We start from the raw sequence: 26,734 nt of genomic DNA, 5'->3' as shown, positions 1-26,734 counted from the left end.
TATTGGATTATAGTGCGCGCTAGTTTATGTCTATGTTGAAAAAATAAGTCAGACTTCACGAAATATGTATTCATGACATATATATATACTATTGCTATTTGATAGTTACGAACTGTACATCAAGCGTACTTAGTTTGTGCTTATAATTTACAACTTGGTAAATTGGTTTAACGTTTAATGGCGACTAAAATATGTTCTGAGGTAGCTAGATTGACGTTCCGGCTTTTCTGGTCATAGAATGACGGCGACTTTCATGACTGTAACTTGGAATTAAGCTGTTTTTGTCTGGTAAGTAAAAAAGTCAACTCAATTGTTGCAGTTTTGGAACAAAATGGGTTGTTTTCTACATTGAGTAATTCACTTTCCATGTGACATTGACATTAGGATGACCCAAAAAGTGATGACATAAAGTATTAAAAAGGCTACAGTAATTTACAGTATTCTTCGTCTGAATTTTCGAGCAATAAATCATTGACCTTAGTTCCCTTAAGTGTTTGAATTAAATGGGTTTTCGACTGACGTCACACAATATGTTATGAAATGCTTCCTCGAGTGTTTGTATTTAATATTTTCCCCAGTTATTCATTTTGCCCCTACTATCAACACTACATTTTCTTGATTATGTGTAAAATTAATGGTCATGTTTCTATTTTCTCAGGTCTGAATCTAACTTGCTCAGAAAAGTTTTATCCTATGGTTGCCACACCTTCACTGTCATCTCCCAGGCCTATATATTAATTTCTCTACATCTCCAAACCATGTCAGCATATTTGGAAACCGAAGTGGCCACCACACCTCTCCCCCTCCCTGCCCACTTCTCCCAGGCGGAGCAGTCCTTCTCTCGGAAGAAACGGCGCCTCCCCTTCTCTTCATGCTCCACCTCATCTTTCTCGCCCCCTGCCCTCCTCACGCTCACACTACCCCCACGCCCCCCATCCAAGGGCTGTCCCCCAGTGAGCCGGGTCTTCTCCCAACGCCCGCCGTCCCCGTGGACTCCCCTCTCTCGCTCCCTAATGGAATCTCCTCCTCCGCCGTCACTGTACGACCCCGGCAGACTGCAATCCTACTTCAGCCAGTGCTTCACCAACCTGGGGCTGCTCGGTAGAGGCTCTTTTGGCGAGGTGTACAAGGTAAGGGGGACAGTGTTGAAGGGAGACAAAGAAAATAAAAGCACAGATTTCAGATTGGTTCAGTCCACACCTTTATTGTGGAGATCCAGAAATAACAACTGAAGGAGACCTCAGAACCCCACTTTGACTGCTTCCCAGGTATTGAGCCTCCGGGATGGGCGTCACTATGCTATCAAACGCTCGGTCCAGCGCTTCAGGGGCAATGGCGAGCGCGACAGGAGCTTGCGGGAGGCCCGGAACCACGAGAGCCTGTGCCCCCACCCTCACATCCTGGGCTTTGTGGCGGCCTGGGAGGAGGGGGGGCGTCTGTACATCCAGATGGAGCTGTGCTGCACCAGCCTGCAGCTGCACACCGAGGCCCAGCCCCCCAGCCCAGGTCATATGCTAAACATCAGAGGAGGTGCATGGTGGGATGGCTCATGTTGCATACCCCTGTGGTGGATGGGATTGAATGTAGCTCATATGAGTTTTTAAATATTTCTGCTACCTTTTTCTTGTTCACCCGGTACAGCCAGAAGAGGTCTGGTCACCCCTCTGAGCCTGGTTCCTCTTTTCAGACCCTCTTAGTTTTTTTTTTCCTTCTTGCTCCTTGGGGTTTCAGGCTGGGTGTTTTGTAAAAGCACTTTGTGAAACTGCTGATGTTAAAAGGGCTTTATAAATTAATTTGATTGATTCTATGACAAAAGTAGTTGGAGAAATAAACATTTCTGTGGATACACAACCATACCAAATAAGTGAATCTCATTATGCACGTCTCAGTAATGGCTACATTTCTGCCCACCACTCTACAGACGAGCCTGCTGCCTGGGCCTACCTGTGCGACCTCCTCTCGGCCCTGTCCCACCTCCACACCCGCGGCTTCGCCCACCTCGACCTCAAGCCGGCCAATGTGTTCCTGACGAGCTCCAGTCGCCTCAAACTGGGCGACTTTGGGCTTGCACTGAAAATCCAGGGGAAGCGGGGCACTAGTGGACTGGCCGGGAAGGAAAAAGGGACAGAGAAAGAGGACGTTCAGGAGGGGGATCCTCGATATATGGCCCCAGAGTTGCTGAAGGGTGAATATGGCCCTGCTGCTGACGTTTTCAGGTGACTGGTACTCCCTGCACTCTAATTACAGATGAAGAGATGAACCATTAAGGGCTTTGAGCAACTGGTAGAAAAAAAACTTTACATACAGTAAATGTAATCAGTTCTTAACCATAGGCCTTTCCTGTCTGTCAGTCTTGGCGTGTCCATCTTGGAGCTGGCGTGCAACATGGAGGTGCCAAGAGGAGGAGAGGGTTGGCAGCAGCTGAGACAAGGCTGTTTACCTTCAGAGTTCACCAATGGTAAGGGGAGGTTTTACACATCGGTGGTCTCACTTACCAAGAGTGCCTACGCAGAAACCATGTTACTCACAGCCGTGATCATGCGTGTGCACAGTAGAAACCATGTTACTCACAGCCTTGAACATGCGTGTGCACAGTAGAAACCATGTTACTCACAGCCGTGATCATGCGTGTGCACAGTAGAAACCATGTTACTCACAGCCGTAATCGTGCGTGTGCACAGTAGAAACCATGTTACTCACAGCCGTGATCATGCGTGTGCACAGTAGAAACCATGTTACTCACAGCCGTAATCGTGCGTGTGCACAGTAGAAACCATGTTACTCACAGCCGTGATCATGCGTGTGCACAGTAGAAACCATGTTACTCACAGCCGTGATCATGCGTGTGCACAGTAGAAACCATGTTACTCACAGCCTTGATCATGCGTGTGCACAGTAGAAACCATGTTACTCACAGCCGTGAACATGCGTGTGCACAGTAGAAACCATGTTACTCACAGCCGTGAACATGCGTGTGCACAGGGCCAAGGGCTGGAATAAGTGAACTGCGTTTGGAAGGTATGCTAGTTAATGTGGAAAATATGACATTTTCTGAAACATTATCAAGTCATATCGATTTCTTTGTTTTTCGATTCCACCTTTCATGCAACATCTCTTAACTGGCTCTAATATTTCAGTTAATTTACCAGGTCAAATCATTTGTAAAGATTAGTAATCATTTGTTAAATTATAAAATAAGACCATTGTTGAATTATTATAACACACTATGACAATTGGAAATACTTTTCAATAGGAGTCCATCAGTCTGGTACTCCAACCTGGATGATCCTTTTCATACATTTTCCATACACTGCTTAATAGATTGGAGTCAAGAGGAGTACAGTATATTGGGGGAATAGACGACTACCAAATCAAAATAAACACACCATCCCATGAAATGTATGTGTACAAAACAGCCTTCCACTCAATTTGCAGGTGTTATGTGTAAAGATGCTGCTGAATGTGAAAGCAGCAGGTGGAACGTGTCATTCTGCAGAACCACAATAATGGCATTTGAATCGACTACATGAGGGAGCTGTTGTGGATGGGAGGCCTGTTGGTGATTGTTTAATACTCATTTAAACAACAGAATATTTTTCTAAGCTTGAGACACTTTAGTGTAAAGTAATATTATAATTTTTTGGCTGTACCTTGCACCCGGGGAATTGGTTCCAAGTCTGTGCATAAACATTTTATGCATTTTTACACTTTAGGCATTTATCCGACTCTGATAAAAGTGACTTACTTTACCAATTCGCTTTATTTTTCTTTTGTCAGTATTAGAACAGGCAAACGTTTGTTCACTGGCCCAACGATCTTGACCACAAAGCTATCTGGCGCCCAGGTACCTTTATAGGGCCATATCATCATTCTGTCCCATATGCCCGATTCCCCCATGTTGGTCCAGCGCTGTCAGTGGAGCTGCAGACGGTGTTGCGGATGATGCTGGCCCCGGAGCCATCTGTCAGGGCCACTGTGCCTGAACTCCTCTCCCTGCCAGTGATCAGGAGACACATGTGGAGGCGCCGCATTTCCCTTCTACTCCACGAAACCCTGCTCACATTGGTCTGCCTCTGCCAGGTGGGTAAATTCAACCACAGTAACTTTCCACCTTCCACTAACTCATTACACCACCATTTAGATTGTTAAAATCAAAAAAGCAGTTCATTCCATTGTTAATTTGGCTACCTTCTTTAATTTTGCTTTATTTTAGTTTCTATTAGTCTAATAAAATGTTGGACAACAGGCCTACTGTAATAATGCATAAGGATTTACACATGATGAAAGTCAGTACTTTGTAGCGAAGAAATGCATTGATTAAGATCTATGAATGACTTATATCTAGTCATATTTTAGTAATACAATTTATCTTATTTTCAATAATTCTTCTTCTTCTAAATATTTAGGCCACCACTAACTTCAGTCATGGGTAGATTTAAAAATGTCTCATTACTTTAGTTGAGTGTTCTGTTAAACTCTTAAAACTCATACTAAGTAAGACTAAATAATTGCTGAAAGGAAGGTTTATTTGTTTAACTTAACTGCTATATTTTAATGTAGCTATGATGCGCATGCTGTCAAATGTTGTGCTTAGTTCATATGTACCTCACTTCAAATGCACCTGTTCATCATCAAACGTTTTCCTTTCAGTCCATTGTATCCCATGGTTGGGGGCTTATCTCCTCTCTCAACCTACCACTCCTTCCCCGCTCGTCTGCCTCTGCCCCGTGCACCCCTACCAAGGAGAGCTGGGAAAAGGAGTTCACGCTGCCCCCCAGTGCCATGATGCACAGCGACTCAGGAAGCCTGGAGGAGGACGTGGTGTTTTTGCCTGGTGGCATGGGCCCAGAGAACTCACCCACTTTCTCTCACAGGTAACATGGCACAAACCTCTGAACGGGCACAAGACCAAACAATGTCCATATGAGAGTCAGAATTTCAGGTAAACCTCCAGCTATCCGCGGTTCCACATTCGCAAACTCGAGTATCCCCAAACATTTTTAAAGAAGCCAGAAATTCAAAAAATGTCAGCCATCCAAGCGTCAATCCGGTTAATTGCATGTTTTTTTCTATAAAAAAACATAAAAACACATTGTTTTATGTATAATTAATGTATTTATAAGTGTTTTATATCTTCTACACTCACCTAAAGGATATTAGGAACACCTGTTCAATTTCTCATTAATGCATTATCTAATCAACCAATCACATGGCAGTTGCTTCAATGCATTTAGGGGTGTGGTCCTGGTCAAGACAATCTCCTGAACTCCATACTGAATGTCAGAATGGGAAAGAAAGGTGATTTAAGCAATTTTGAGAGTGGCATGGTTGTTGGTGCCAGGCGGGCCGATCTGAGTATTTCACAATCTGCTCAGTTACTGGGATTTTCACGCACAACCATTTCTAGGGTTTACAAAGAATGGTGTGAAAAGGGAAAAACATCCAGTATGCGGCAGTCCTGTGGGCGAAAATGCCTTGTTGATGCTAGAGGTCAGAGAAGAATGGGCCCGACTGATTCAATCTGATAGAAGAGCAACTTTGACTGAAATAACCACTCGTTACAACCGAGGTATGCAGCAAAGCATTTGTGAAGCCACAACACGCACAACCTTGAGGCGGATGGGCTACAACAGCAGAAGACCCCACCGGGTACCACTCATCTCCACTACAAATAGGAAAAAGAGGCTACAATTTGCACGAGCTCACCAAAATTGGACAGTTGAAGACTGGAAGAATGTTGCCTGGTCTGATGAGTCTCGATTTCTGTTGAGACATTCAGATGGTATAGTCAGAATTTGGTGTAAACAGAATGAGAACATGGATCCATCATGCCTTGTTACCACTGTGCAGGCTGGTGGTGGTGGTGTAATGGTGTGGGGGATGTTTTCTTGGCACACTTTAGGCCCCTTAGTGCCAATTGGGCATTGTTTAAATGCCACGGCCTACCTGAGCATTGTTTCTGACCATGTCTATCCCTTTATGACCACCATGTACCCATCCTCTGATGGCTACTTCCAGCAGGATAATGTAGCATGTCACAAAGCTGGAATCATTTCAAATTGGTTTCTTGAACATGACAATGAGTTCACTGTACTGAAATGGCCCCCACAGTCACCAGATCTCAACCCAATAGAGCATCTTTGGGATGTGGTGGAACGGGAACTTCGTGCCCTGGATGTGCATCCCACAAATCTCCATCAACTACAAGATGCTATCCAATCAATATGGGCCAACATTTCTAAAGAATGCTTTCAGCACCTTGTTGAATCAATGCCACGTAGAATTAAGGCAGTTCTGAAGGCGAAAGGGGGTCAAACACAGTATTAGTATGGTGTTCCTAATAATCCTTTAGGTGAGTGTATATGTTAATCAAAAAAGTAATAAATAGAAAAATATAAAGAAAAAATTGTCCATTACGTAACGATTATTACTTTCTGCGATTTTCCACATCCGTGAGGGTTCGCAGAACCGATCCCTCACAGATACGGGGGATGTTCTGTTGTTTTAGCCACATTTATGAAGTCGGTCATAATGTTAGCACCAGAGCTGAAAGGTGTAGTGCAGTCTTATTAAACTACACACAATACCATACCCCATAATAACCTAAAAAAAGGTTTTAAAAATGTATTAAAAAATACATTAGTATTCAAACCCTTTGATATGGATCACAAACTTGAGCTCAGGTGCATGTTGTGTTTTGGAAACTTGGTTTTACATATTTTGATTACAACCCTTTTTCCAAAAAAGTTGGGACGTTGCGTGAAATGCTAATAAAAACAGAATGCAATCACGTGCAAATAGTACAAGACAACATATCAAATGTAGAAACTGAGAAATGTTATTGTTTTTGAAAAAATACATGCCCATTTTGAATTTGATGCCAGCAACAGGTTTTAAAAAAGTTGGGACGGGGGCATGTTTACTGTGTTGCGTCACTTCGTCTTTTAACAATACTCTGTAAGTGTTTGGGAACTGAGGAGACCAATTGTAGTTTTGAAAGTGAAATGTATTCCCATTCTTGCTTGATATAGGATTGCAGCTACTCAACATTTCGGTGTCTCCTTTGTTGTATTTCATAATGTGCCAAATGTTTTCAATGGGTGACAAGTCTGGACTGCAGGCAGGTCAGTTGAGCATCCAGACACTTTTACTATGGCACCGCGCTCTTGTAATACATGCAGAATGTGGTTTGGTATTGTCTTGCTGAAATAAGCAAGGCCTTCCCTGATAAATGCATTGTCTTCGTCTGGATGGCAGCATATGTTGCTCCCAAAACTGTGTATATTGTTCAGTATTAATGGTGCCTTCACAGATGTGCAAGTCACCCATGCCATGTGCACTAATTAACCCTTATACCATCATGTATGCTGGCTTTTGAACTGTGCACTGATAATAAACTACATCCCTCTCCCTCTCCTATTTAGTCTGGAGGATGCAGTGTCCTTTATTCCTAACAATAATTACAATTTTTGATTTGTCAGACAACCAGACAGTTTTAAAATTGACCTATGGTCTAAGACCTATTAGACCATAGGTCTTCAACCCTCTCCTGGGGATCCCCCATCCATCTCACAGTTTAGTTTTTGCCCTGAGATAGCTCACCTGATTCAACAGGTAAGGGCATGTTAATTAGTTAAAAGTTGATTCAGGTGTGCTAGCTCTGGGATACATCTAATAAATGTAATGGCTGGGGGGGCCCCAGGAGAGTGTTGAAGACCTATGTATTAGACCTGTCTATTTAAGTGTGTCAATAATTTTCCCCCTAATAATTTCTCACTGACAATTCAAACTGTGTTCCTCATTCAACAGACTAAAATCTCGGCTATCTGTGGGAAGCACCTCCACTCCTCTGCCGAGCTCCTCTCCTCCAGTATTCTCTCAACTCAGTGCCGCCCACACCTCCACACACTCTGGTGACATCCACACCCCTTCACGCAGCCTCAACCTTGCACACACACCCTCCAGCATTCACTCAGAAAGATCCCACCACACACTGACGGCCTCCCCCAGTCCTATCCCCCTAGACACTGGCTCTCATCGACTCTGTCAATTAGACCGGTCCATGGACACACCCAGTCAGCACAGCACATCGGTAAACTCTGCTGGACGGCCTGTCCGAAACTGGGTCCGTTCAGAGCCCCTTCCTCGACCCAGCTTCGAACCAAAGAATCTGCTCAGCCTGTTCGAAGAAACAACTTCTACGTTGGACGGAGAACACTGAGAATGAGACTGTCAGTAATGTGTGCAACAATGACACACAAACTCCCATCTTTTCATTCAGACAAAAGGGCAGCTGTGATTTATTGACATGTTTGCTATGTAGTTCTAAATGTCTGTTTTCTATTTGTGCTTTGAACAAAACTGTTTGTTTTGCAAAAAAAATGCCACTTTTCAAGCCACATTACTTGACATGTTCTTATTTGAACGTGTACTTGCTTGTATTGAGAAAGTGTGCAGAGGGATTAGCCCATGCTGTATTCTGTTAATGTATTTTCCCTGCCTTTTTGATGTCTGAAAATACTTTGCTCTCCATACTTTGATTTTGCTCATTATCTGCTGTAATCCATACCCCTCAATGCCAATTAAAGATGCTGGAATTCATTACATGTAGCTGGAAAATGTATTTATCCCAAAAACGTACTTAATAGCATTGCAATTTCAGACACCTATTATAACGATGAGGACTTTTTGGGGACAAAAATATATTCCCATTCAGAATCGTAATTTCTATAATGCCTAAAAATAAACGTTTCCCTCCTTGGTTAACTACAGTGTAAGCTAGTACGTGTACACAAACACGTCTCGACCTATGGCCTGTGGTAAATCTCCAACTCGCTAGGTGGCGTTAAATTATTCGCTTTTCCCACAATGTCGCAGCTCGAAGAAGATCCACCACCTGACAACAAAGTGTTTATATGAAAAATTCATCTAAAATGTTTATTTCTAGGTCTTGAGATTGAATTAAAAAATCGTCCAGATGGTATGAGAATACGCAAAACCTAACACGAAAGTCGGGTTTGTGATAAACTTGCATTACGGGCGGATTCCAACGAATGAGTGAAAGGAGATATCAAATGGGTAATGTTTTTTTTTAACAATTGCTAATGTAATCGTTCTCCACAAACTGCACTTCGTTAAACTAATGTACGTGTTTGAGTGTTATTTCCTCCACTACAGTAGCTTGAACAGGACAACATATGTAATGTTTTACGTCACGTGATTTTGTGTTAACACGGACAATTTTACAAGTTTAGCATGGGATAGAGTGGGATATGATGAGACAAAATGTACATTCGTCCTCAATTAGTAAAGATAACTATTGTATTCTTTCTAACAGATGTCATCATATATTTCAGGATGTTGTTCATCCCTGGAATTAACCAGAATTAATGTTGAATCTTGCTTGGACTTTAGTCACAATTAAAACCTACTATAGTAAGTTTGGTTTTAGATCCCAGACCCTTCGCTATCTAGGCTAGCATTACTCGCCCAGAGTCTGGCCTACTACTTGAGTCAATGTTTACTAAAATAACCAATACATGTTTTCATACCACATAGAGACAGGTGAAAAAATTAAAGGAAAATACACAAATAAATGAGTAGCGGGACATAACCAGAAATCAGAAAGAGTTTTATTACCAGGTTTCACAACAAACAAGGAATTGGTTCTGGCCGTTGGTGCAACAATGTATACAAAACGAATAAGGAGAAATAAAAACAAACGAGAACAGTGTAGTGAGCATAGAAATAGTAGACTGTGCATTCATAAATTACTTCAAAATATCTATAAGTATATGTAAGGTACAGGATTTTGTCCAGTTTCGGGTTATGTATGTATGTGGGGAGCGGGCTATAGTCAATTTAGTTTTGGGGGCATGTTCATGAGGCCTACTGCGGTAGTAAAGAAACTGTTCTTGTTGTGGTGAGAGGTTTTGGTCCTGATTGACCTCAGCCTTCTGCCAGAGGAGAGAGCCTTGAGTAGTCAATTTCCAGGGTGAGAGGGGTCAGCCCGAATTAAATGAATTCAAATTAGGGATGTGCTTGACAAATATTTTCACTATCGATAATTCCTCAGCTTTTGTCGTCGAATCATCGACCCCACCCACGTGTGCCAAAAAGAGGGAAAAAAAGTAATAAATAGTTATGTTGTGTAATAAATCTAACGTATTTATTTAAAAATGTAGTTAACAACGTTATTGTAGTCAATAACGTTTTAGTATTAACAGTTAAACTAGAGCAGTGGTTCCCAACTACGGTCCTCAAGTACCCCCAGCAGTACACATATTCATTGTAGCCCCAGCCAAGCACAGCTGATTCAACTTGTCAACTAATTATCAGGCTCGCACTGAGTTGAATTGGGTGTGCTTGTCCAGGGCTACAACAAAAATGTGTGCTGTTGGGGGTACTCGAGGACCGGAGTTGGGAACCACTGAACTAGAGGACACTTTTACTCGAGAGACATTCAGATTCAGAAATGCCTTAACGTCTTTAGTATTTTATAATACTATTTATACTATTTATTTCAAATTATTGTTACAAGCTTTTCCATTAATTACAATAGCAAATTAACTATTAATTATAGTCAAAAAACGCGCATTTTCTCCAATGAATTAGAGCAGAGATATGTATGAATTGCCTTACATTAGCTAACGTCTTTGTGTCAATGTTTTCTGGCCATAACAACAAAATACAAAATGTATTAGACCATCTAGCCAGCTATTTTTTTTTATATATACACTCCCTTAAAATTACTTTCCAAATGAAACTACACTTTATATGTAGACTAACAGAGTTACGTTACAGTCTGTATTACACCAAACAACCTACCGATGGGTTCCAGTTCGTGAATACAAAAAACATAATTGGACGGAAGCTTAGTAAGAGTAAATAAAATAAAATTAATGAGCAAAAACCAAACAAAACCTGGCTAGCGCATCCATTGATGCAAGATCTCAACAAAAATGTAATTAATCATTAGGCAGTGTCTATATTATTATGATAATGTATTCTTATCATGATAAAAAAAAAATAGCACGTCCACGTGTTCCGTGAGTAGACTCTGTTGACTGTCAGGTCCGAAGCTGAGAAAACCCTTTCAGCGGGTAGGCTACAGATGTTGCCGGGATGCACAGGTATGCTTTCACTAGCCGTGACAATTTCCTGTACTTTTTTTTTTAGTCTATAAAAAATAACCCGTCATTACTGCCGCCAAGTGAGTTAATTGGTAGTACAGATTTTTTTTGTAACTTTCGAAAATTAGATAACCTTGTCGATATGATGACCATTCGACTATATGTTCTCACCCCCAATTCAAATGTCTCCATACAGGGGTACTTCATGATACAATTACGCAACTAACATCCTGTCATGCTCTGTGGGATGTATACAAATGCATAGGCCCTACTGATCTTGATTTGGATAAATGAATATTCTAGAATGCTTGGCACCTACAGTGAGGGGGACCAGAGGATCTGTTATGCTGTGGAGTGCATTATCCTGGCATGGCCTGGGTCCACTTGTCTCCTTAGAAGGAAGGTTCACTTCAAATCATTACAATGTTATTCTGAGTGATCACCTTAATCCTGTCACCCAGATGGTGGCTCTTGGTGGTTTAACACCTTTCTGAGACACTTTATGCAGATTTTTCCTTCACTTTGTCACCTGTCTGTTTTTTGTTCTTGCTTGACTTTTTTATATTTATATATAAGATGTAATCTGGGTATTTTACAGATGCAAGCAAAACATTTTTAAACCTCCAATTTTAGGCTGGATATATGTAATATGTTGTTCATTGTTCATATGTGCATACTATATAAATACAGCCACTATGATACAGCTATGGAAAAAATTTTGAGACCACTGCACCTTTTTCTTTCCTTTCCAAAAAAGTTTTGAGTGAGGAACAGAAGGGTTAAAATTAAAGAAAAAATTAATTTTTTCCAGAGCTGTATCTGTTAGCCAAACAGTTCTCAGGACATGGGGCACATATCATACATGACATTCTATGCAGTCTTTAGGTGAATGTTTTGATTACAAACAGCGGCCCAAAAATCCAGGATGCATGTGTCTGGGCGGGATTGATAATCTTTCAGACAATTTTAAAAAGTGTCTATCCTTTTCAGACATTAGAATTCTGCTCTGGCATAGAGTATTTAGTAGTGATTTCCTGCAAGACACATGTTTATTTTACATTTGATGTCTGCACAGTAAAAAGATGCTAACAATAGAAATGCGCTACTGAGTTTAAATGCATGACACATTGCTAAGACCTATCTATATGTATAAATAAAGTAGGGTGTAACCTACCCCAAAGTAAACATTTGGGATACTTGTGTAGTAGTCCACACAGCTACATGGATACACTTTTATGCTACATTTAGTTTGTTGCTTTCAGGACCACAAATGCTATCTGTCTAAGAATCTTAAAACTAAATACACTTTAGTTCATATATAGTATAAGCTTAACACAATTAATTAATTACACTTTTTGAACATATACTTTTTATACCAACCATGCTTTCATCTGGTTTATCCCTTCACAGATTCCATGAAATGGAATCTCTACCTAAATATTTGATCAATGTATTATTTTGTGTCTCAGCACTTTGGCCTGGATTATTCCACTCACCTCTAACTGTCTTACTGTGCGTTTCTAGTGAGGATTGGTACAAGCTTAGAGCCTCATCTATCAAGTACAGAGAAACCTTCAGAAGATGTCTAAGATTGAGCGTCTGAACGCCCGTGTGGCCAAGCTACTGACTGTGGCTGTGAATGAGGTTCTGGAGGTGGTGAAAGAGACAGTATCTGAGTACCAGGAGAAAACAGCCAGAACCCAGAGAGAAAACGAGAGCCTACGGAGGAGACTGCAGGAACTCCAGGACAAGATGAAGAGAGAGAGCACAGGTGACCTTTAATGTTTGTGGCCAAAATAGTCAACCTAATTAATATATTACACCATAATATTCCATAATGTCAAACTGTAAATACTTTATTTTGAAAAATGTATTTACAAGACGTGTTGTTCAGGAAACCCAAAGTAGTTCCATGTCAAATTTGGATAAGTAACATGAACCCACTGTGTGAAAACTATAATACCAGTCACAAGTTTGGAGACACCTACTTATTCAAGGGTATTTTGTCAGGTTTACCTTTTTCCACATTGTAGAATAATAGTGAGAACCTCAAATAACACATGGATTCCTGTAGCAACCAAAAAGTGTAAAACAGATCTACATCCACCCTTTCCTTTGATAACAGCTTTGCCCTCTCTTTGCAGTTCTATCAACCAGATTTGTGATGTAGTCACCTGAAATGCATTTCTATCGACCGGTGTACCCTGTTAAAGGTTAATTTGTGGAATGTCTTTTGAGGCAATCATTTGTGTGCTATTATAAGAGAGGGTCAGTATACAGAAGACCATCATTATGTCTGTACGGTAGTAGTCCATTTTATGAAGAACAGCTCAAATAAGCAAAGAGAAACTACAGTTAAGACATGAAAATCAGTCAGTCCGGAAACTTTCAACAACTTTGAGAGTTTGTTGAAGTGCAGTGACACAAACCATCAAGCGGTATGATGAAACTGGCTCTCAGGAAGACGTCCACAGGGCAGGAAGACAGCTACAGCAGAGGATCACTTAGAGTTGGTCTGATGAGTCCAAATGTGAATTTGTGGTTTTCAACCACTGTCTCTGTGAGACCCAGAGTGGGTGAATGGATGATCCCTGCAGTTATGGTTCCCACGTGAAGTGTGTGATGGTGTCAGGGTACTGTGCTGATGACACTGTCAGTGATTTATTTAGAATTCAAGGCACATTCAACCAGCATGGCTACCACAGCATTCTGCATCTGGTTTGCGCTTAGTGGGAGTATTATTTGTTTTTCAACAGGACAATGACCCAAAACATACCGCCAGGCTATGTAAGGGTTATTTGACCAAGATTCTCCTTCAAGGCTGTTGAAAAAGCATTCCTACCCCATGAAGCTGGTTCAGAGAATTCCAAGAGAGTGCAAAGCTTTCACCAAGGCCAAATGTGGCTACTTTGAAGAATCAGAAATGCAAATGTATTTTGATTTGTTTAACATGTTTTTGGTTACTACATGATGCATTTGGTTTTCTACATGATCCATATGCATTTTGCCATATTTCTGATGTCTTCACAATTATTCTATGTGGGAAACATGACTGGTACTGTAGGTGGTAACATGAAAAAACTACCCTTTCTTCAGTCCTTCATCCATACAACATCACTTTGGTCCCTCAGAGGAATAGAGCTTTTTGAAATACGTTTAAAGAATGGTAGTAATTTGTGGATGGGTAGCAATAATAAATCAAACATTTAATCTTTCTTTAAACATGTTCATGTTAATATGTATGCTGTGGATGATGTATCAAACCCACCAGACAAATCAGCTATACATTTATCCTTCTTAAAAGAGCCACAGGACAGCCAGGAAACTTCAAAAGACTTGAGTGTAATTGTAAAAAATATGAGGATGCACAGTAGTGACCTGACACACGATAACCTAAATGATTGTGGAAAATAAAGGAAGAATTAATGTCTTTACAAAATATGGATCATGCATGAAACAAGGCACCAACGAAATACATAGGTTGGGCTAAATGCCATACCTTTTCTTTAGGGCAAATCTAAGACTAAACCTCACTGAGTAACTGCCCCCCTTTTTTCAAGCATTTGAATGGCTGCATCATGATAGTTGTGCATGACATCAACAAGACTGAGGACTTTCTCAGGATTAATATTAATAAGATAGAGTTAAGAACTGGTAAAATACTTACCAAGAAGAAAGTAAATATTCCTAAATGGCCAAGTTACTGTTTTTACTTAAATCCATTATAAAATTTATGGTAAGGCTTGATGGGCACTATCCCTTTATAAAGAGTTCTTGGAGACATTTGTTATTTTTCTACCACTGTCAAAAAGAAATAGCAGCAACATATGAAAAGAATGTGAAAACATCTACTGTAATACTTTGTTATAAACTACTATGAATGTTGTTCATATTCACAGGAGCTGGACAGACACTGGGCGTCCAGCGTGAGCTGCAGAATTGTAAACAGGAGTTTCCCCTGGTTGAGGACACTGAACTTTTCCCATCTGAAGAGGAGTTAACTGAGATTCTGTCACCAGAAACACAAGATGGACTCACAGGTGAAAGACCTTTTGGGAGCCAGGCTTTTGCCTTTCCCCCTCCTCCAAGTTTGAAAAAGAACAGATCAGTCCACTCAGCATGTGGTCCAAGGAGCATGCGGATTGAAGAGCGTCGAGAGCTGACCACATTAAGTCAAGAATTGGATCTTAAATCAGATGTAGGACATGATACACTTGTGAAGGAGCATCACACTCTGGACGCTGATACTGCTCTGTCAGAAACCATATCGAATCATTTGAACTCCACTCACACAGCTTCTCACTCACATTTCCCAAACAGTTCCCCTCAGGCCCCTCAACCTCTGTTGACTTTTGAGGAGATCAAAACAGAATCTGAAGTGGAGGAGTATGCCACATATTCAACACCAAAGCATTTTTACAATGGTGCAGGCACAAGCCACAGTTTACCGCAGACCGATCTCAATGGAGAGCCTCTTCAACCAAACTCAGGGTCTTATGAACTGGTATGCTTCCAGCCAAACGGCTCGGGGGAACCATTTGCACTGGGAAACAATGCTGAACTGGCATTGGACCGATTTGAAGAGGAGCACAACACCCTTCCGTTCAGGAAATCTTTTGGTGGAGCAGGAGGCTTGAGAATACTCCAGCGACATCTGAGTAGAGAAAAGCGCTACTGCTGCCCTCTGTGTGGCCGTTGCTTTAGTCATGCAGGTGACTTTAAAAAACACAAAAGGGTCCACACTGGTGAGAAGCCATATTGTTGTTCAGTGTGCGGAAAACGCTTCAGTCAGTCAGGCTACCTGAAAATACACCAACGGTACCATACTGGAGAGAGGCCATATGGCTGTACTCAATGTGGGAAACGTTTCAGTCACTCTAGTAATTTCAAGAAGCATCAGCTGACTCATCTGGGATCAGTGCCATGATGTTTGAGAACATAAGGGGTCAACGGAGAACTGTGTATGACTTCCTGCTAAACTTCAGTTTTGAGTGTGTTGTGGGAACAGTTAGGAAAGCATAAGAGCATCGCTTTCGTTATGTTTGAATTGATGTACAGTATTTACTAATTGTTAGTGTTTTTATGATTTGGAGAAAAATAATGAAACTTGAAAGCTGGTTTTGACATTTCTAACACGTTGGTACAATAAATGCACAAGAGCACATTTTACTGTATCATTCCTGACAATGTGAGTTGGGGGGTCTTCCTATTTTCTCATGAAATTGCTAGCTTTTATTAGCTCTCTAGTGTGATGGGTTGAGTTTCCAGTAAACGTGTGTTCCCAGCTGGGCAGCTTTAAATGAAGAGACCAGGATACTAACAAATCAAACTAATATCTTCTTCTACTGGCCTCTTCCTCTAGCTTTTACTTTTAACACTAGTGGGAATCATAGAAGTCACTACAACCAGCTCTAGGATAGCCTAACTCTACTAAAACTGGGGGTTCTTTTGGCAATGTCCGTGCTGAGTAGATGTGGCGTTCACTCTGCTTCCTTCTGTGTCTGCTCCTCTCCCCTGAATGCAGAGTCACACATAGAGTGAGACACGGCATAATTAGCTGGCCCAGCTCAGCTATGACAGGGTTAGGGTTAACCCTAAAGGAGCACCCTGCATAACCCTCACCCCTGGAGAAGCTGCCATTGGGCCCTCTCCCTCCGGTCTGTCACTGACCCCTCACACTAGCTTCTACTTAACCTTCTGTATGTTTGTTTAGTGTGTTTGAAATTCCTGTCATTTTGAATAAACTAATATTTATCTCAAATGAACACGCATGTACATGCAGTACTATTACTTGTGTAATTAATAAAACATTCCTATGGTTGGCCACACTGTAAAGTAAGATTCATAACAACTACAGTTCATAACAATGATTCAGAGCAGTCACGTGCAAATCAATGAATCCCTATATTTAAATGAAAATAGTACAAGGTCTGGACTGCAGGCAGGCCAGTTAAGCACCTGGACCCTTCCCTGAAAAAGACGTCACCTGGATGGCAGCATATGTTGCTCCAAAACCTGTATATATTGTTCAGCATTAATGATGCCTTCACAGAAGTGCGAGTCACCCATGCCATGTGTACTAAGGCAGCCCCATAACATGCATGCTGGCTTTTGCACTGTGCGCTGATAAGAAGCCGGAAGGTCCCTCTCTTTAGCTCAGAGGATGCAGCGTCTGTGTTTCCTGAAAAGAATCACAGGACGGTTTTCCTCTTTGCTTCAGTCCATCTAAAAGGAGCTCCGGCCCAGAGAAGATGCTGGCGATTATATATGGTTTCTACTTTGCATGGTAGAGTTTTAACTTGCATTTGTGGTTGCAGAGATGTACTGTGTTTACAGACAATGGTTTTCAGAAGTGTTCCTGAGCCCGTGCAGTGATGTCCACTATAGAATTGTGTCTGTTTTTAAGGCAGTGCCATCTGAGGGACCGAAGATCACGGCCACCTAGTATTGGTTTTTGCCCTTGTTCCTTGCGTACAGAGATTACTCCAGATCCTCTAAATCTTTTAATGATATTGTGTACCATAGATGATGACATACCCAAAGCAGTTTTACGTCGTGATATATTCTTGAATTTTGTCAATATTTGCCTGCGCAGTCTTTCACAGATTGGTGAACCACTCCCCATCCTCACTTCTGACAGACCCATCCTCTCTGGAATGATCTTTTTATACCCAATCATGTTACTGACCTGTTGCCAATTGACCTAATTAGTTATGTGCTATTTTACCAGGTTTAGTTTTTTAGCATTACACAATGTTTCCAGTATTGTGGTGCCTCTGTTCCAGCTTTTTGAAACGTGTTGCTTGCATCAAATTCATGTATTTTCCAAGAAACAATAACATTCAGTTTCAACATTTGATATGTTGTCTTGGTACTATTTTCTATTGAATATAGGGTTTAAATGATTTGCACATCATTGCATTCTGATTTTCTGTACATTTTACACAGCGTTCCAACTGTTTTGGAAACAGTGTTGTATAATAACTAGTATAAAGTATTGATAATTTTGCAATTGTTTGTCCTATTAATTTGAAGTAGGGTTTCTCAAACTTCATAAAAGTTTTTGAACAGAACTTCCATATTTTCCACAACATAGCTGGTTTATTTTATCATGCTTCCCAATAGGTTAAAAAAGTCAGAGGTAAACCATTAACTAAAAAGATTAGAAATTGCTTTAAGGTCCCCTAGTCTGTGGCAGTGGTCTAAATCATTGCTTTGCATTTCAAATTGCATCATTGCAGGAGTTTGAATCCTGATCACGGCATTACATCAATGCCCATGTGGACCCAGACAGTGTGGGACAAATTGTCTGAAAGCTTTGATGGGTGGATCTCAGACAAGGTTGACTGTTTTAGTTATTTTACAGGTAAGCATATTGAGAACACCTAATTTACAGTAATGACATGGGGACTTGTCACTGGGAGAGGAGAGGGGGATGTATGAGCCAAGTGGGAACTGGGGGTAATTATGTAGCCACGTTATATAAGGGCCAAATGGGAAATGTGTCCATGACATCAGGGTTTACGTCTGGGTTCAGTAGTGACCATAAAAAGTTAAGACACCCCTTTGAATGTTTTAGACCTGTGAGACCCCTTCTAACATCTGCTCCATCCAGTCTCTCATCAAGAAACTGTCCAGCATGACCCTGCTTATGTTCTGAGGCAAAAAAGCAGTATGATGCAGGAGCTATACGCTCCTGGCAGATGTAATGTGATAAGGTCATACTTGTGATTTGGAAATCAAGATATTAGGTTTGGAAAATAATAATAATAATGTACTGCTTAACCCTTATCCGGAAGGATTACGAAACATCCGTTACCCGGAAGTACTTAGTTATTATCGCCTGTTTCATAGCGTTTTGGTTGTGGTGTGCTAACATCACAACAAAACAATTCAGAAATTGTCGACAAATTGAGACATGCGATAGATGAGATTTTATTTTTAAATTAAATTTTCATCGCCCAAAGAAGAGGAAACATCGGAGACCAACCTGGACTTAATTTAGTCAATAGTTATCGTTAGTATGTCAGATCCTCGGTGCGCAGTATCAGTAACGTTAGCCCCTAGCTAGCTAAGTTAGCTAGCTTGCGAAACCCATCATTGTACGGTCATCTCGGGCTTCAAAGTAGACCCTGTACTCTACCTCTCTGTTAGATGAGTCACTTCGACGGTCTTAAAACCATTAACTGCACTTCCTAAGCCCTTCTCATTGTAAATCATGGCGAAAATTGAGCGTCTAAATGCCCGTGTGGCAAAACTGCTGACTGTGGCAGTGCATGAGGTTCTGGAGGTGGTGAAAGAGACAGTATCTGAGTACCAGGAGAAAACAGCCAGAACTCAGAGAGAAAACGAAAGTCTACGGAGGAGACTGCAGGAACTCCAGGACAAGATGAAGAGAGAGAGCACAGGTGACATTTAATGTTTTAAAATATTTAAACTCTAAACTCGAGGGTCTGAGTGAGTGGGCTTCTGCTCGTAGTCTGTAGATTGTTGGATTGTCTGCATTAATCTGCTATGAAGTTGTTGAAACAGGAGTGATATGGATCGTCTTTGTATTCGTCACATGTGGGGACCAATATAAGAAGCATTGTGTTAACGTTTATATAAGAATTATGTAATGAATGTTTTCTTATGATACGTAGTCATATCTATTTTTTCTTTGGCAGCACAATCATCCACTCCTACAGCCATTTCAGGTAAAACTGAGCAGGAGGAGGAAAGCAAAGGCAGCCCTAGGCCGAGGCAGCACGACCTTGAGTCTACACAGGAGGATGACAAACCGGTGCTCACTCGGAAACCATGGAGGAGACGGGAGGAAGAGTACAATGACTCACTTGAACTAGACCAATTAGGGGAATCTGAGACTGAGTGTAACGTCACACAGTCTTTAGCTGAGAACAGCGGTGTGGTTCCTGAGAGGTTGTCACAGGTGACCGAGGCAGCTGTGACGGTATACATGCCTCACTCACTATGTGATACTGACCTGGACTCCATTCCCTCAAGGCATATGTCCTCCAATGTTTTGTCCCAAAGCCATCCCAGCTCTTCTCCTCCTCACCCAGGCTTGTCCTCAGGTCAAATCAAAACCGAACCCGAGCACCTAGATTATTCCTCAGTTTCCCGTGAGCCCCCAGACCAGAACCCGTTTGAGTGCGGAGACTCGGATAGCAGCTCGACGCAGAACGACAGCGCCCTAGAACCAATGCAGGACCACCCTGAAGTGCAGGGCATAGTGCACTACATCAACGCGGAAGGCCTGAACACCTTTGTGGATGCATTTCCCTTCGAGTGTCACCCGGAGTTGGTCCAGGACACCAGACGACAACACCGGCCTCTTCTTAGGCGCGAGGAGAGCCACAGCTGTATCCTGTGTGGAAAGACGTTCAGCCGGATCGGGAATCTTCGGATCCACCAGCGCTGTCACACAGGGGAGAAGCCCTACTGCTGCCTGCACTGTGGGAGGCGGTTCAGTCATGCTGGGAACCTGCAGAAACATAAGAGGGTCCATACTGGGGAAAGGCCGTATGGTTGCCAACAGTGCGGCAAGACTTTTAGTCAGTCCAGTCACCTGAAGAAGCATCAGAGAATTCACATTGTCAGGCATCTTAGTGTTGGGTGATGTTTTAGGCTGACATATTTTGGTTATTTGATTCATTGTCTAATTGAAGTGCATTTGGTGAAACTTGGCCTGTTTTAATGGCATACGTTTGATTTCTGGTGCACGCCCAAAGAATAGCCTTGCTGAACTAGACAACACTAACTTTTGGGGTTTATAATTGGGACTAGTTGGTGTAACTAAGATGCTTCTGTCCCTCACCTTGCCCCAACTCGTTCTAGTACCAGGGACCCTCTGAAAATACAGACAACAATCCTCCACAAAGTTTTACTTACTGTTCCACAAAAGCGAGTGAAATGACTATGTTAGGGTGTCTGCTGGGGATGTAACTGATTGAATGCTGTTAGTGTGCACAGCTAACTGGTGAGACACATTTTCACTACACATTAAACCCTCTCTCCTCCGCATTAATCCCAGAAGCTGGGCAAAACCCCTAAACAGACTTAATCTGTCGCTCTCATCTCCTGGATCCAACCAGACACCCTCTAAATCGACAACTGTGATAACCATCGCTCCACCACGCTACAGCTCAGTCTCAGAGTCAGTGACATCACCTATTGAATGCTATCAGCACAAAGCTAACTAGCTAACCATTTCACATTGGCAACAATGGCAGAGATGAGGATGAGAACAGCAACTGTAGTGCCAACCACATTACTGCACTAACTGTACCAACTCTTGGAAGTGTATGTAAAATTCTTACCAAGGGTAAGGATGGCTCATTACAATGTATATTTGATTGACATAAGCATGGACCACTAAATGGAAGAACAGGGTTCTGGAGATATCGGGTCAAATATATGTATGATTAGTCAATGTGTGACTTCCTTTAAATCTTATTCACAGGCTCATTTGATAGTTCACCCAAATAACAAAATCATCTGTTGGTTTCCTTACTCATGGAAATGTGATTGCAATCCATGATTGACATTTTGTTTCCCTGGTACTGTTTCAAAATCGTAATGTTTTAGGGTTTGTTGCAACAAATTCAATACAAGTTACTAATCAGAGATTTTTGAGCCAACCTTTTTATTTGAGTGAAACATTTTAATGGGAAATCTGACGGAAACTGCAAGTTTGTTGGTAAAGCTACATTTATTGGATGAAGAGTTTGGGTATTACTCTGTGAATTAATGCAAGAAAGGAGTGTGAAAATGCTTAAATTATAAATACCATTACATTTATTCATGTAACGTTTTGTGTGGTCCACTCATTGCAACATGGGGTAAGCTTACAGTTTATTAGGCTCACGATGGAGTTAGTTAAGATGAACTTCACCAGGTGGTAATATTCCACAGTGGAATATGCTCCTTTCCAATAAGTCTTTTCAGCCATTCCTTGTATTTGACCTATTCGAGAGTTACCTATCCTGATTAGACTTGAGTGTTTAATAACTCGAAAATACAAAGGCTCTTAATCTGTTGATATGACGACTGATGCTTGGCTGTCATTTTACACAATCCTGTGAATATCCATAAAACGACTTGAACCCCTAATTTTTATGTGCAACAATTCAGGTGAATGGAAAAACACTCATGGGGAAATTTTCATCTTTCCTTTAGGCATGTATGACAATGTGTTAAAATTGATTGCAAGTTGATGGAAACCTAGCTATTGTTACTTAAAGCTTTGTTTTGCTTTGATGTAATTTTGTTATTTGGGTGAGCTCTAATCAGTGCAGGAAACATTTGTACAGATAGTATTTCAGAACGATTTATATTTTTTGCTAACTTATCAATACATTCAATATTCATATTAGTATCTTCACATAATTCCCTGTAATCCATTGTTTGCTGTTGGAATGAATATTTTATTTATAAAAATAGAATAAAGCAATTATTCATCAATTTAAAAGTACATATTAAAACCTATTGTCGATTATGTTTCTGCTTCAGAATTTTGGAGAGAGTATTGAGTGCTCAATACTTATATCAGGTAATCATGAAAACATACCAATACTTTTATTTTGAAGACCAATCTCCATACACCGGAAGTAATTGTAATTCTACATCCTCTGTCAGATACTACTGCGTGCTTTTTGTTTTCCCTCAAAACATTAACTTGAATTAAATTAGTTGACCGATATTCAAAAGATTTCGTTAACATTGTCAGTGTTATCTTAATTTATTCAAGAAAGTGGTAGCTAAAGCTTTGCCACCTTTTTCTTCGCTGTTCTGGGGTTTGGTTGTGTGCTAGTGCTAGCTACCTAAGCCGTTAGCTGGCTAGCCCACTCTCCATTACAAACTTGAATGTTGTTTTGAACACAAAGTCGGCGAGTAACAGTGTCAACAAAGAGGGCAAACGACCTCTACATCAAAAAAAGGTATCTATTACTTTCTCGTATATATCCGAGTTTGTTCAACTAAGGAGGGTGACCACTGGATAACCAATGAGCATTGGCCTATTCTAATTCAGATAATGTGAACGTAAATAGCATCATATCAATATGTAGTGCCAGGTGAATTGACACTAAAGTGTAGGCTCTTTTCAGGATGTCAAAAATTGAGCGTCTGAACGCCCGTGTGGCCAAGCTACTGACTGTGGCTGTGAATGAGGTTCTGGAGGTGGTGAAAGAGACAGTATCTGAGTACCAGGAGAAAACAGCCAGAACCCAGAGAGAAAACGAGAGCCTACGGAGGAGACTGCAGGAACTCCAGGAAAGGTTGAAGAGGGAGAACATGGGTGAGTTGGATAGTGCATCAGATGTGGTGGTCCAACATGGCATTTACTACAGATTCTGATGTTTGTCTTGTTTTGCAGCTGCTAAACTTGTGATGTTTCCCATGACAGGTGGATGTGAAAGAGCAGCCAATGAAAAACAGTCAGAGCAGGGTTGGAGCCCTATTCTGACACAGGAAGACCCAAAGCCCACACAACTAGATGAAAAACCAGCGCTCACTTTGGAACAGACAAAAAGACTTAGGCAGGGGGAGTGTGACGGCCTGGAGCTGGATCATATAGCCGATTATGAGACCGAGTGTAGCTTCGCCTTGGATTTGCCTGGGCACCACGACCGGGTGTCACAGCAGTCGGATGAAGCCGTGGCGGTGCACACGCCTCCGGGTGTGAAAAGGGACGTGAGCACCAACCTGCTCCGGGCAGTAACACCCGACACTTTGTCTGCTCCCGGCACCTCGCACAGCCATGCCCAGCTCGGCATCAATCTGACAGTCATCAAAACGGAACCCGAGCTCACAGAGTGCTCGGCGCCCCCACTGTTGACCCTCCCGGAGACTTTGGATTGTGTCAGTTTGAGCGACAGTTCCGCGCGCTACGACCCAACGTCAACTCCGAATTCTCGCGGGAGCGCTGGACCGTATAATGTCTTTGTGCATGCCGGACACAACAGCGTTGGAAGGAGGTTCGGGAAGAGCAGCAGGGATGTGAGGAAACACCACAGGCAGCACTTTAGGAGAGACGAGCCCCACGTCTGCTTTGTTTGTGGGAAGACGTTTAGCCGGGTGGGGAACTTGAGAATCCACCAGCGCTGTCACACGGGCGAGAAGCCCTACTGTTGCATGCAGTGCGGCAGGTGTTTCAGCCAGGCTGGGGACCTTAAAAAGCACAAGAGGGTCCACACAGGAGAGAAGCCGTATTATTGTGGCCAGTGTGGAAAGAGCTTCAGCCGGGGGGAGAACCTCAAGAGACATCAGAAGATTCACATTGGAGAGACCTTACAGCTACAGCAGGTGTGGAGAGAGCAGCAGTCGAACTAGACACATTTGTTTTGAGCAAAGATTGTATGAATGAACATGAACAAGAATGAACAAGGGTATATGAACGACAACATTGTGAAATGAACATATGCCATGGGCTGTGTTGAAAATCTAAATTGATTAGATCATACTCGTCAGTGCATTGCAGGGATTTTTTTTTTACAAGGACACATGCATCTTCATGAAGTGTGCGTGCATGCTTGTGTGTGTGTGTGTGTGTGTGTGTGTGTGTGTGTATATACACCCTGATAAGCCATAACATTTTGAACACTGACAGATTAAGTGAATAATACTGATAATCTCGTTATCACGGCACCTGTCAGTGGGTGGGATATATTAGGCAGCAAATGAACATTCTGTTCTCAAAGTTGAAGTGTTAGAAGCAGGAAAAATGGGCAAGCGTAAGGATCTGAGCAACTTTTACAAGGGTCAATTGTGATGGCTAGATGACTGGATCAGAGCATTTCCAAAACTGCAGCCCTTGTGGGGTGTTCCCAGTCTGCAGTGGTCAGTACCTGTCAAAAGTAGTCCAAGGAAGGAAAAGTGGTGAACTGGCGACAGGGTCATGGGCGGACAAGGCTCAATGATGCACGTGGGGAGCGAAGGCTGGCCCGTATGGTCCGATCCAACAGATGAGCTACTGTAGCTCAAATTGCTGAAAAAGTTAATGCTGGTACTGATAGAAATGTTTCAGAACACATAGTGCATCTCGGTTTGTTGCGTATGGGGCTGCGTAGCTGCAGACCAGTCAGGGTACCCATGCTGACCCCTGTCCACTGTTGAAAGCACCTACAATGGGCATGTGAGCATCAGAACTGGAACATGGAGTGATGGAAGAAGGTGGCCTGGTCTGATGAATCGTTTACTTTTACATCATGTAGATGGCTGGGTGCATGTTTGTCGCTTACCTGGAAAACACATTGCACCAGGATGCATTATGGGAAGAAGACAATGTTCTGCTGAGAAACCTTAGGTCCTGCCATTCATGTGGATGTTACTTTGACACCTACTACCTACCTGAGCATTGTTGCAGATCTTGTGCACTCTTTCATGGCAATGGTATTCCTTGATGGCATTGGCCTCTTTCAGCCATATAATGCACCCTGCCACAAAGCAAAAATGGTTCAGGAATGGTTTGAGGAACAAACAACGAGTTCAAGATGTTGACTTGGCCTCCAAATTGCGCAGATCTCAATCCAATTGAGCATCTGTGGGATGTGCTGGACAAACAGGTCCGATCCATGGTGGTCCCACCTCGCAACTTACAGGACTTAAAGGATTTGCTGCTAACGTCTTGGTGCCAGATACCACAGCACACCTTCAGAGGTCTAGTGGAGTCCATGCCTCCAGGGTCAGGGCTGTTTTGGTGGCAAACGGGGGATCTACACAATATTAGACAGCTGGTCATAATGTTATGGCTGATAGGTGTGTGTATATACAGCTCTGAAAAAAATTAAGAGACCACTGCACCTTTTTCTTTCCTTTTCAAAAAAGTTGAAAAGGAAAGTTTTGAGTGAGGAACAGAAGGGTTGGTCTCTTAATTTTAACCCTTCTGTTCCTCACTCAAAACTTTCCTTTTCAACTTTTTTGAAAAGGAAAGAAAAAGGTGCAGTAGTCTCTTAATATTTTTCCGGAGCTGTATATATATATATATATATATACATTGGCAAATAAAACTACTTTTTGAAGGTTATACTGCAAAATATTTAGGGTCATATGTGAGTGAAATGGATACACTGTAGAGCCCTGGGTTTAACATTTTTGGTCATGGGTAGTACCTTTTAACCATTGGTGGGTGGCATAGCGTCTGTCCACTGGAGTCGTAATTATTCCTTTGGCAAACATCACTGGTGTGAGCGTGGGTCATTCTGGACACTTAACGAGTGTCTGGATCTTTTTTTTCAAAGGCCTATGTGGCATCGATATGTGTCAAACATGTATTATTTTGTTAGACTTCACGACAAAAGCAAATACATTTTTCAGACACCTTTGTTATAAAACTTTACAACTAAAATGTAGTGTTCTGATTGTGTTTTTCTATTTCTCATTACAAAGATGTTTGGTGCTATATTTTTCAAGTAAAAAGAACAATGAACACAATTAACTTTTACTTAAACTTTGTAGTCCATTTTTGACACTTTCAATTATTAAATGTTTTACTCATCGATGACACATCAGCCTTTTTCAAGAAGTAGTTTTTTTAGATGCAGTTACCATTTAAAGGGATACTTCTGGATTTTGGCTATTAGGTCCTTAATTGACCTCCCCAG

The 26,734-nt window shown here is 41.8% G+C and overlaps 3 protein-coding genes across 4 annotated transcripts; all 3 read left to right on the top strand.

Moving 5' to 3' along the window:
* The first annotated feature begins 6 nt into the window (after positions 1–6).
* Positions 7–8,601, top strand: pkmyt1 (protein kinase, membrane associated tyrosine/threonine 1). Of its 2 annotated transcripts, none has more exons than XM_010903859.3 (8): positions 7–288; positions 659–1,130; positions 1,269–1,506; positions 1,922–2,216; positions 2,352–2,458; positions 3,908–4,080; positions 4,651–4,874; positions 7,810–8,601. In XM_010903859.3, exons 2-8 carry the CDS (start codon positions 759–761, stop codon positions 8,219–8,221), a joined length of 1,821 nt encoding a protein of 606 aa, XP_010902161.2. In that variant the 5' UTR covers positions 7–288; positions 659–758; the 3' UTR covers positions 8,222–8,601. The 2 variants fall into 2 exon arrangements, with proteins under 2 accessions (XP_010902161.2, XP_010902152.2); XM_010903850.3 differs by having other exon boundaries at positions 1,269–1,530.
* A 246-nt stretch (positions 8,602–8,847) lies between these two features.
* On the top strand, positions 8,848–22,605 carry LOC105030169 (zinc finger protein 470). The gene is made up of 5 exons (XM_034292091.1): positions 8,848–9,078; positions 12,657–12,903; positions 15,032–16,054; positions 19,346–19,540; positions 19,799–22,605. The coding sequence occupies exons 2-5, from the start codon at positions 12,714–12,716 to the stop codon at positions 20,749–20,751; spliced, it is 2,361 nt and encodes a 786-aa protein (XP_034147982.1). The 5' UTR covers positions 8,848–9,078; positions 12,657–12,713; the 3' UTR covers positions 20,752–22,605.
* An 82-nt stretch (positions 22,606–22,687) lies between these two features.
* Positions 22,688–24,820, top strand: LOC109614648 (zinc finger protein 250-like). The gene is made up of 3 exons (XM_013133716.4): positions 22,688–23,071; positions 23,240–23,430; positions 23,539–24,820. The coding sequence occupies exons 2-3, from the start codon at positions 23,241–23,243 to the stop codon at positions 24,462–24,464; spliced, it is 1,116 nt and encodes a 371-aa protein (XP_012989170.2). The 5' UTR covers positions 22,688–23,071; position 23,240; the 3' UTR covers positions 24,465–24,820.
* The last annotated feature ends 1,914 nt before the right edge of the window (positions 24,821–26,734 follow it).

The sequence above is a fragment of the Esox lucius genome, chromosome 5 (genome assembly GCF_011004845.1).
Source record: "Esox lucius isolate fEsoLuc1 chromosome 5, fEsoLuc1.pri, whole genome shotgun sequence".
Lineage (NCBI taxonomy): Eukaryota > Metazoa > Chordata > Actinopteri > Esociformes > Esocidae > Esox > Esox lucius.
The sequence above is the reverse complement of the archived record's forward strand: the minus strand, read 5'-3'. Positions and strand labels throughout refer to the sequence as shown.